Source organism: Manacus vitellinus, unplaced genomic scaffold (assembly GCF_001715985.3).
Source record: "Manacus vitellinus isolate BGI_N305 unplaced genomic scaffold, ASM171598v3 scaffold_0_pilon, whole genome shotgun sequence".
NCBI classification, from domain to species: domain Eukaryota; kingdom Metazoa; phylum Chordata; class Aves; order Passeriformes; family Pipridae; genus Manacus; species Manacus vitellinus.
Genome location: NW_021938789.1, coordinates 22,593,866 through 22,605,256, shown reverse-complemented (window position 1 = coordinate 22,605,256; position 11,391 = coordinate 22,593,866). Strand labels below are relative to the sequence as shown.

The 11,391-nt window shown below is 38.1% G+C and overlaps 1 protein-coding gene across 1 annotated transcript; it reads left to right on the top strand.

Moving 5' to 3' along the window:
- The first annotated feature begins 112 nt into the window (after positions 1-112).
- On the top strand, positions 113-10,883 carry PPAT (phosphoribosyl pyrophosphate amidotransferase). Its single transcript, XM_018068579.1, has 12 exons — positions 113-192; positions 1,440-1,506; positions 4,384-4,590; positions 5,138-5,250; positions 5,370-5,515; positions 6,721-6,793; positions 7,127-7,278; positions 7,667-7,794; positions 7,915-7,971; positions 8,094-8,315; positions 9,082-9,202; positions 10,448-10,883. Exons 1-12 carry the CDS (start codon positions 113-115, stop codon positions 10,615-10,617), a joined length of 1,536 nt encoding a protein of 511 aa, XP_017924068.1. The 3' UTR covers positions 10,618-10,883.
- Positions 10,884-11,391: the final 508 nt, after the last annotated feature.

The following is an 11,391-nucleotide window of genomic DNA, read 5'->3' as shown; positions in this document are numbered from 1 at the left end:
GAGATGAAAGGATCTGGTTTTACTGGCTCAAGCTGCCAGAGGGGAGTAACTTGAGACACTGCCAAATAAGCAGGCTCGGGGCTGGAGCCCGGCGAGGGAAGAGGCTCCGGCGATGGGGAGGGGAGAGCTCAGCCGGGCCGGGGCTGCTTTAACCCTTGTTGGGGACGAGGGAGTCGGTGCGAGCACCGGGGTGTGAGGAGAGAGGCAAAAAGAAGAGCCGTACTCTTTCGTTCCTTTAAAAAAAAAAAACAAACGAAAACAAAGCAACATGACATCCAGCCACCCCTACACACACTCTTCTGGCCTGTCCTTTGCCAGGTGGGTGCAGAGCATCTCCTGCTCCCGTGGGGGCACCCCCGCGGTGCTGAGCCTTCCCCCAAACAAGTGGCATGTCAGGATCACCCTGCCTTACATCTTCACATCTCCATGCACTATTTGCTTTTGAACTGATGGCCATATATACACGGTTTTTAACTTATATTAGTGGTGTTTTAATAAAAACCGGTATACTTAAAAGTATGGCTCAACTAGTAAAGTGATGGAAGGTTTGTGGTAATGACACTGAGCTCCCATGTCTTTTGTTAGTGCGACATGTAAGGTGTAACCCAGCACCTTGACCAGGGCTTTCCTTGGGGTGTCTGCTTCCCTCTTCCTCCCTATTGATTTTGTTAATATTTAAAGGGACTCTGACAGTATTAAAATTGCCTGTAATATTAACATTGTGACTACAAGTTGCTGAATGCAGTGTATCAACCCTTAAGTTTTACCACCAGTCTTTGTGTTTATAGATAGGACATCTTCCTGAGTTAAAGTAAATGGCTTTAAGAATGATTTTTGCACTGAGAATGATTTTTACCTGAGACTTGTTTTACTTGAGAAGTGGAGGTGCCCAACATTAAATTTATGCAGTCAAATGCTTTTATCAGAGGGTCTGTGTAGCTTTTCCAGGTGTAAAAGCTAGCTTGTCTGCTGAAGTGCAAAAATGCAAAAGCTTCTGCATAGGTGATCAGTGGAAAAGATAATCCATTCCTGTAGGCAAAACCATTAGTTTTTAATAACATCCCAACCCAAAGCAGAAATACAATAGCACTATAGAGCCTACTACTGTCGCCTAGACCACTATCCCTTTGAAAATGGCTTTTCAGATCAAGCATCTGTTTTTATTTTATGCCCTCACTGAAATAGGACTGCAGCCTGTGCCAGTGCTTATTAGTGGAAAGATTCCCACTGAATTCAGTGGGCTTAGGCAGAAACCTTATGTGACTGTTTTGAAACAAAGCATAACATGGGCAAGAAATCAATTGCAATTACACATCTGCAAAATAGAGCAACAAATAAGCCTGCATTAAAATTTCATTACAAAATCAATCCATTGTATGTTAAAGTATTTCATATTTTAAGCATTTCAGTGCTTTATGTTAATTTTATTTTGTTCTCAGGGGCCAGGAGAGTGCTGGAATTGTGACAAGTGATGGAGAGTCATCCCAGGCATTCAAAGTGCACAAGGTAAAATCCAAATGAATGTTTTGTACATTCTTAATGGAGATGCGTGAAAGTTTGTTTCTGCTAAGAAACAGTATAATTAAAGAAAAGGTAACATGTTTTGATGGATTGTTTTGGTTTTGTCAGTGAAAGTATCTAATTTTGTTACTTGTGTAATTTCTGTCTTGAGAGTATGCTTAAAACAAACATGCCACCATTGTCCTGCTGGGTGTATCTGTGCATACACACCTGCTGGGTATATCTGTGCCACATACAGTGGCAGACACACAGAAGTTATCCAGATCATGCTATTGATGTCACAAAAACTACTTACCAAAGTCACGCTGCATCTCAGGTGTTAACTGCAGATTTAGAAGAGCATTGATGCAACTTGATCTCAAGAGAAAAGAAATGCAGTTAAAGGTTATGCACAAGGAAAGGGATGACTAAATCTTATGTTAGCAAGACTCAAGAAGTGGCAACTACTTTACCCATAGGTAAAGATAAGCAGAATATAAGACTTAATGGAGGCCTGAGAAGGTCACACAATCTTTCTCAAGCCAAGGGAATCCCAGGGGATGTTACAAGACACAAAATGACCACAGCCTCTAATGTATTATGTCAAGAGAATACCTGTATGCTCTGGGGATATTTCTGTTCATTCCGTATAAAATAGTGATCAGGGAAAAAAAAAATAACCATCCTGGAAAAGGAGAGGATTGGAAATAAAAATACATCAGCAAAAAAACCATGGGGTAATTAAATAAAAATACATCAGCAAAAAAAACATGGGGCACTTCTTGTTGTATGTCCTCTGACCACAATCAGAAAGCATTCAGAGTTCTCAGAGGAAGATTAATTGAGCTGTTCAAATCAGTCCAAGACTAAGAACCGCTCTGCTGCAGCAGCATATGTATCTATGCATGACTGCTCAATGGCTCATATAAAACCTTTTCTCTCAAGCATCATGTTTGTCCCCTCTTAAGGCACTTCCCCCCTCCTATCTGTTATTTACAGCCTGATTCACACACACACACACACACATACACACACACGCGCGCGCACTTTTAAATGCACCTTCTCAACTTTAGCAGCATGTTATCTGTTCTTCATTCCTGCTCCTGCTTGAGTTTCGGTTTTCCTTCAGGTTTACAGGAATTTCAGTTTCCTGTAAAGCGGGCTGCTCTAGAAATCCCAGTAAGTGAAAAAGTGCTTCTCAGAATGAACTTCCACCAGGTGATATAATAATTTGCAGTATCTCCATGTTACTGAGCTACAATACTTAGCTGTCATGCTAAGAATTTAATTGACTATCTCATCATATCAGCTTTGATATTTTAAGAGTTGGAGAGCATGTGATAGTTTCTTTTATCCTTGAAATGTATTTCTCAACTACAACACTTTTTAAAACTGTAATAACCACAGTGTATTAAAGAGCCTGTGTAGTCCAGTTTATATGACCTGGTTAATCCTGGAAGTGGTGCTAACATAACAAACATTTGTGTCTCTTACACTGGTGAAAGCATATTTAGGACTCTGACTGAAATAGACAGTGCAGTCTATTTCAGAGGAGTATTTGAAACTGCAATTAAAAGATTATATACTTGTGTAACCAAATTGTGTAAGTTACTGCAATACTTAACTTTGCCACATCCATTAACCTGTGAACCGGCAGATCTGTCAGGCTAAAGTTGGCCTAAATAAAATAAGAATGCATGACTGCATTTCTGTACATATATGAGCACACAGCTTTAGACCACCTTTATGTCACCTGTGAGACCACAGATGATAATTGATTTGGGATAAAGTTTGCTGACAATTAAAGCAAACCCATACAAGATTGAGGCAGTAACTTTTTAACATGATAATAAATATCCTAAAACAACATACGCAACCACAGCCTCTTGGTATTCTGACTCTACAGCAGTTACAGCAGAAAATACCCTAAAGTTGAGCCTTCTTTTTTGGTTGAGCTCTGAGAACAGCTCAGCCAAATTCCTTTCTTTCTGTTCCATCTCAGTCTCCTGTTGCTGCATCTGCAGTACAGGTTATGAGACATTAGGAGCTTCGGACCTCTCCTGTGTATCTTTGAAGGTCCTAGAGGAGTGTTACCCGTCATGTATACAACAATTACCATGCCTGATAGTCAAACCAGGCATAGAAGGATGTAAATATTTTCCACAGGCAGTGGCAGAAGCAGGAGTTTATAGGAGGGCCTGGAATCCAGACATAATTTGTACTCTCGGTGCAGCTTTTCAGACTGTTTGTGCAGCTAAATTGTCTCCATGCAGTGCTCGCTTTTGGCTTGTTGCCAAAAGAAGCTCCTGTCCTGACGTCTGACTAAAGGTTTTGATGTATTTCTGCTTTAGATATACTTGGCTATATAAAAATTGAAAGTAAACAATAAAATCTCTTGGAAAAAACCTTTACTTCTGACATTGTCAAGAATGATAGTGGAATCTAATAAACATTACCGTGAACCCGCTTTAAAAGTTAATCCAATATACCACTACATTGTAAAAGATATTCTCTGCCTAGAACTTCTTCATGCAACTTTTTTCCTTCCTTTCCTATCTTCTGGCAGTCTTTTTTCTGGTGTTTTTAAGCAACACGACAGTTTGGTAGTGTTTTTCAGAAGATGTATTTTTAGTCAGGGAATAGACTGTTCCAGGAAAATCCTCAGCACAAAAATGTACATTGCTTTATTTAAAAACAGGATTAATGGGATCTGATATACCACTGTGACACCTACTCAGCTTCTTTCTTTCCCATGTGTTCCAGGTTATTTGCCTTTTTCTTTAAGTTCCATTAATACTGCACCAAAACCAAACAGAAGAAGAAATGAGAAAGTTACCAGGAAAATAAAACCAAACAGAACCTTTTTTTCTTTTTCTCCCAAAGGGAATGGGTCTTATAAATCATGTCTTCAATGCAGACAGCCTGAAGAAGCTGTACCCTTCAAACCTTGGTATTGGGCACACAAGGTACTCCACCTCAGGAATTTCTGAGCTGCAGAACTGCCAACCTTTTGTCGTAGAGACTCTTCATGGGAAGATTGCTGTGGCACACAATGGGGAGCTAACAAATGCTGCACTGCTCAGGAGGAAGGTTAGTACCTCCTTTGGGAGGTTCTGGCATCATTTCTTTCTGAGTGTGAGGCATCAGTGAGCAATAAGGTTGCTGTGACTTTTCTTTAATATCAAACTGTTTGGGGTAAGGAAGGAGTACCCTAATCAAAATAGATCATTTTGGGGGGAAAAAATCCTGTGCGGCAGATTCTGCCTTGATATCTCTTTCTGGATCTGCTTTAGGCAATGTCATATATTCGTATTTTACCTCTCTTCCCAGAGCATCCACAAAGCTAATTAAATGCCCCAAACATGAATTTGTGCCCTGAATATTGGTGGCATTAGTTTTGGTTGCATGTGGAGCAAAGGAATAAAAGGGAAAAATTTAGTGTAGATGATTGTACTACCTAGTTTTACATAGTTGGTTTGTTGGAAGAAACTTGCCATTATTATGACAGGATCAACTCAAGCACTGATACTTTTTAAAATATTTGTTCATCGCACAAAGGTGTTGTTAGATTAAAATCTGAGCAGTGTTATGTGAAATGTTTTGATGCTGGTAACACTTTTGGTTTGTGTCTTAAAAGCTTATGCGGCATGGTGTAGGACTGTCGACCAGTTCTGACAGTGAACTGATCACCCAGCTGCTGGCTTTCACACCTCCTCTAGAAAATGATGACACAGCCGACTGGGTGGCAAGGTGAGGAGAATGGGTTTCAGAATCAAGAACAGCAATTTGATCTCGGCATGATATGCAGCTGTAAATGCACACAGCTGTTCACATGACACAAGGTTATATTCACCTATGTCTCATTCCAGAATAAAAAACTTAATGAAGGAAACTCCAACTTCATATTCATTGCTAATTATGCATAAAGACATAATCTATGCAGTACGTGATCCATATGGGAATCGCCCGCTCTGCATTGGTCGCCTTATTCCAGTAGGGGACCTGAATGGAAAAGGTAAACCACATATATATCAATATGCATATACATAGTTTGTGTGTGAAATCACTGATATAAGTAATTAAAGCTATACTTACTGAGGTGTAGGTAGGAATATGTGATGCAAAAGTCAGTTTTGAGAAATCAAAAAATTGGCAAGGAAAAAATAATTTGTAGAAAGTTTGCAAAATTCTGTTCCCAGATAAAGGGAATCCTAGTGGCTTGGTGACTGCCACAGTTAGGCAGCCTGGCTGTAATACAATATTTGTGAAAATTTAATTAAGGTCTCATCGCTTAAACAGGAAAGCAGGGATGAACAGCAGGGTTGAGGTTGGAAGGGGGCTCTGAAGGTCATTGGGCCAAATCCCCTGTTCAGACAGGTCCACCTAAAGCCAGTTGCTCAGGATTATATCCAGTCCAGAAACAAGCCTGGTTTCTTTCTTTCTCCTATAGTAAAGTGGGAAAAACGTGCCAAATTGCTCACAGTGTATTTCTGAATTCCAATCACCCAGCCACATGTAATACAGTAATGGAACACTATACAATCAGTTTATGGGAAAAATTCCTTGTGTTCCTGTTTAGCTTGCAAATTGACATTTTCTCTTAAATGAGATTAAAATATCTTAATTTGTTTAAAACTAAAATAATTCAATGACTAAGTAGTAAATGCTTCCATATCTTCACAAAACTGGGTAATTTTAACCACAAGAAAAATTACTAAGATTTTTCAAAGCATACAAACATTCCTACCCTACATAGCACAATTTGATCTTTCCTGTGGTTGCCTCTCAAAACTCTCCTTATTGGAATTCAATCCAGGATCCATTGTGTTCAAAAGCATCTATCTGTCAATGCATAGGAAAAGTAAAGAGTTTCTTGTGTGAACAAAAGTAGGTATGTATATCTAAATTTACTGAACTAGAATTGTAAAAGTTTGAAATACCTGAACTGTCTCTCTTCATGAACTGTGAATATGATGCTGTTACTTCCACTTCTGCCTAGAACAGGTTTAGGATGTTTATGTTGTGGATTTGCTTGGGATTTTTTTAAAATAATATTACAGAAACGGTGGAATGCTTTACCTTTTAGTTAAAAATTACAGTGGTCTTTAACTGCACACTTGGCAACCTAAACCATAGCAAGCCAGACCTGCAGCAGAAGTGCAGTTGTGGGTGGTCATAGTTGCAAGAACTGGGGACTCTAACTGAAATCTTTCATTTCAGGAAAAGATAACACTGAAACAGAAGGATGGGTTGTCTCCTCTGAATCCTGTAGCTTTCTGTCTATAGGTGCAGAGTAAGTGCCCTGATTTTCACTTTATCTGAAAGGTCTCCTCAGGCAGTGGTTAAACATTAAATATCAAATTGCCAAATATCATAATTTGTAACAACATGAAAGACATCAAGGATTAGTTTGTTGTGGACGATTTTTTTTTTCTGCCAGTCCTGGTTCTTAGCAGTTTATTTTCTCAAACAGATGATTGTAAAAGAAGAATTATATAAGATAAAAGCAAATTGTCATGTTAGGATGTTCAAAAGCATTTTTTCCTGTAAGATGAGACTTATTTATACTTCAAAACTATCATCCACATTCAGGACATTTCTAACTGCTATGTATTTCTTTTTCAAGGTACTATCGTGAGGTCCTTCCTGGAGAGATTGTGAAAATATCCAGACATGATGTCCAGACACTGGATGTTGTACGAAGACCTGAAGGAGATCCATCGGCATTCTGCATCTTTGAATATGTTTATTTTGCAAGACCAGACAGTATATTTGAAGGTACGAAAATGTAACGTACAGAGCTCTTCCCTAAATAGTGGGAGACGTTATCCTGGAGCACATGTGGAAATTATCTGCGATCATAGTAGAGTACCACGGAATATAAGCTTGCCGAGCACAGCTGGGATAGAATGGGTTGGCAAAACTTTTGAGATAAAACTCATCAGGAGGAGCAAACTGGAGCTGAATTCTCTGTGTAGTGATACAAATGTGAAATGCTGGAATATGACAGTATAGAAGGAAATAAAAATGACCTTATGCAAGTGATTGCTTATCAGTTCTGGAGCTTTTCTAACTTCTATGCCTGCAACTTGCCACAGAAATTTGTACAGCAAAGCAAGAGGAAATCTGAATTATGCATACCAAGAAAAACACTTCTTGTTCTTAGGTCAGATGGTGTATTCAGTCCGGAGAAGATGTGGACAGCAGCTTGCTATTGAAGCACCCGTGGAAGCAGACCTGGTCAGCACTGTCCCAGAGTCTGCAACCCCAGCAGCTCTTGGTTATGCTCAAAAGGTATATGTTACTTTTTTTCCCCCCCAAGCATGTTTACACATATCTCTTTTTGTAATGGACTACGATGATATGGGCTGCTAGAGTTGTGTATTGATAAAGCTTTATATCTTCTATATGCAGGGTACTCCTGTTGAGTCATCTGCCTTGTTTTTTCTGTCATTATTCCTTTATGTTAAGGTATTTAAACGTTTTTTGGTTACTGTGAAGTCATACTAAGTCCTAAGATTGCTTTAAAAAAACAGTAACTGAGAATAACAAGTCTTATATATTAATTCTGTTTAACTGTCTCCTGTTTGCAGTGTGGACTACCGTATGTTGAAGTGCTCTGTAAAAATCGATATGTAGGGAGAACGTTTATCCAGCCAAATATGAGGTTACGGCAGCTTGGTGTTGCAAAGAAGTTTGGTGTTCTGTCTGATAATTTTAAAGGAAAACGAGTTGTTATCATTGATGATTCAATTGTGAGGGGCAATACCATTTCACCCATAATAAAACTACTGAGAGAATCAGGAGCAAAAGAGGTAAGGTAATTTTAAGTCAGTACATTAGAGATGTAAATAGAAGTTGATGGGAGGATAAAGCACAGGGGTTTATCTTTTTGTCTTAATTTGTACTATACATTGCTTCCTTATTTAAAAGGGCAAGCGTGGAGAAAAACAATGGCTAGTGCATGTTTACTGTGAAGATGGGTTAAGAAGGTTCTTTTGTATGACTGTGACTTTTGGGAGATTAAGATGGAGAGGAGCAGGTCTCCACTTAAAAAGCACTATCTGGCAAATAACAAGAGAATGGAAAAGAAATTAGTTAAGATCAGAAAACCAAGTATTCCTGATGTGTAACTTGTGGACCTGCATAAAACACAACCACATACTGCTGTAAATACCACATGCCTTAAGTTACCGGAGCACCATTTTTTTAATCGGTAAAGATTTTTTAAGCAAAACGGTGTGCAAGTCAGACACTGGAGCAAAATGTTACACAAAATGGTTGACTTTGTAAACTGAAACTCGTACATCAAAGACTGAACACCACAGAAGAAAAGCAAAATCAGGATGGAACCTTTTAAGAACATTAGGAAATACTGTAAAAAGTTCTAAAGCTGTCTTTCTTTCTCCACCTGTCTTGACATTTGAAAAAACTTCATCTTCCTTTTAACCCTTTGATGGTTTCTGTACAGTGCTGTGTTTTGTTCTTCATTATCATTTGCAGAACTGGGACTTAGCTGTTGTGTTATAATCTGCTGACTCAGTTTATAGTAGTCTGTCTTGAAATTATATTTTTATTCAGGTGCATATCCGTGTGGCTTCACCTCCCATAAGATTTCCTTGTTACATGGGAATAAACATTCCAACTAAAGAAGAACTCATTGCCAACAAACCTGAATTCCGTGATCTTGCAAACTATATAGGTAAATGTTACTTGGGTTTTTGGGTTTTTTGTTGTTTTTTTGTTTGTTTGTTTTGTGAGAGAGATTTCAGTTATAGGTATTTTATAGTCTACTTTAAAATAAAGCCCAACACAGCAAGGCAATTGTAGCAAAAGTTACTAAAAAATTGCAAGGCTGATAAGCTAGGTCTCTGCATTGTGAGTGCTCTACAGATCAAACCAATTTAGCTACATACTTTTTTTAAACAGAGTTAGGGAGGGAGCTGTATTTCTCAAAACAATAGAAAGTATTAAAATAATTGCATAAGCACAAGTTACAAATAAAGTATGACGACAAAGCGCTCCAATACTTAAAAGCACCTTCCAGGAACCTTCACAATAAGGAGATACCAGGAAGAAAATAAGTCCAATGATGAAAAGCGGATGTAGTTTCACTTTCATGAGACATTCACAAAAATATATTCAGAATTTTTAAGCATGCACTGATTTTTGTACAAATTTAAATTTATATAAATAATTTAAACTGAATTATATATTTCACTTTAAAAGAAATGATATTTGAAACCAAGCAAAGAATGTCAAAAAACTTCTAACGTTTGTAGCAGAACAAAAGAAGACTCAACAGTTTATGTTCCACTGTAAACTCTGATTTCTTGTGTTAAATACTTACTCTCACTGTCTAATACCACAAAATTATTGTGAAGGCATGCTGAAATATTTCAAGTTTGTAGGATCTTATTTTTAAGTGTCATTCACTACATAGTGTCTGCAAATGATAGAAAACTAATGATCTATCAAACTTTCCTACTGCTAGGAAATTTGCATGAACTGCATAATGAATTTTTTTGAACATGATGGTCTTCCCCCCTCCAAGTCCCAGTGAGGTTTTGTAGTCGTCAGTGCTCAGATTTGGGAAGCAGCAGCCACACACACATCTGCTTCCAGACCTGAACTAGGGTAGCTCTGGGATACTACAGGGAGTTTAAGGAGTCTTAATACTGGACTTTGCTTCTGTTTCTGCAGTATGTGTGATGTATTTGTTCCCAACTCAGAACCTTCTGTCTAGATTTTAGTGAGTTTGCTCCCTGCACAAAGCACTTGAGAAGGGCAAGGCATATGACGATCAGATAATTTTTCAGTCATTCTCTTTAGGTAAGGTGATCCACCTGGCATCATAATCCTTACGATAATGCAGCTGCATTTCCAAAGAGCATTGCATTTGGTACAATACTGCAGTTTTAACCAATGAATTCTTCATTTCCTCTAGGAGCAGACAGTGTTGTCTATCTTTCTGTAGAAGGGCTGGTATCATCTGTGCAAGAAAGCATCAAAGAACGACAAGAGAACAGCCCTAAAAGCCAGAAGTCATTTATTGGAAAGATTGGTCATTGCACAGCATGTCTTACTGGAGAGTATCCTGTAGAGCTAGAATGGTGAATTTTTAGTGGATGGACATAATTTCATCTGTTGTTGAATGTACCTTTTTCAGTGATGCCTTCTTGTTAAATAGCCTCCTTGTATTTAGGTAATACGTAAACCTTATTACAGCTAACTAATTACTGTTACTAAAACACATGTTTAAGTAAAGATTTACAGAAAGTCTTATGTGCTGATGAAAACAATGTAAGCAGATTAAAATACAAAATCATGTAGTTTTGATGCACAGTTGTGCCTTCCGTTTTCTCACAAAATGCTATAAAAACCAAAGTATTTTTAATTATGTAGCAGTCCCAGATTTTGTTGCCTCAGTCTTGCCCCGAAAGATATCTCTGTTAGACTTGTTCACAAATCATGAATTTTGTGGTGTAATTTCAAATTATCTTAATGCAAAGGCATCTGAAGTTTGCTTTTCTCCTTAGGAAAAACACCAGATTCTGAAGAATCAAACTGCTTCCTCAGCAGTTCTTGCTTAGGCTTTTTAAGAATGGAAGTACCTAAACAGCCTTTATTAATCAAGGCCTTTGTAACAGATTCTATGCACATAATGTCTAACATATAATTTTAAAAAATGAAGACTCAGGGAAATGCTCAGCCAAAAGCTCTCTAGTTTCGTAATTCTAAAATTCTTTTTTAGAAGTCCAGTGTAATTATATTATCTTTGTGTGCTTCTATCAGTTGGCAATACAACGTGGAAGGAGAAAAAAAAATACTTGGCACTGCCTTTCTGTTTTCTGTTTTACATCTTGTGTTCTCCAGGATAAGTCCTGACAA

Coding starts and splice junctions, on each gene's coding strand:
- PPAT (XM_018068579.1), top strand. CDS start 113: ATGGGGAGGGGAGAGCTCAGCCGGGCCGGGGCTGCTTTAACCCTTGTT. Junction 5,251..5,369: donor ACAGCCGACTGGGTGGCAAG/GTGAGGAGAATG, acceptor GTCTCATTCCAG/AATAAAAAACTTAATGAAGG. Junction 6,794..7,126: donor TTTCTGTCTATAGGTGCAGA/GTAAGTGCCCTG, acceptor TTCTTTTTCAAG/GTACTATCGTGAGGTCCTTC.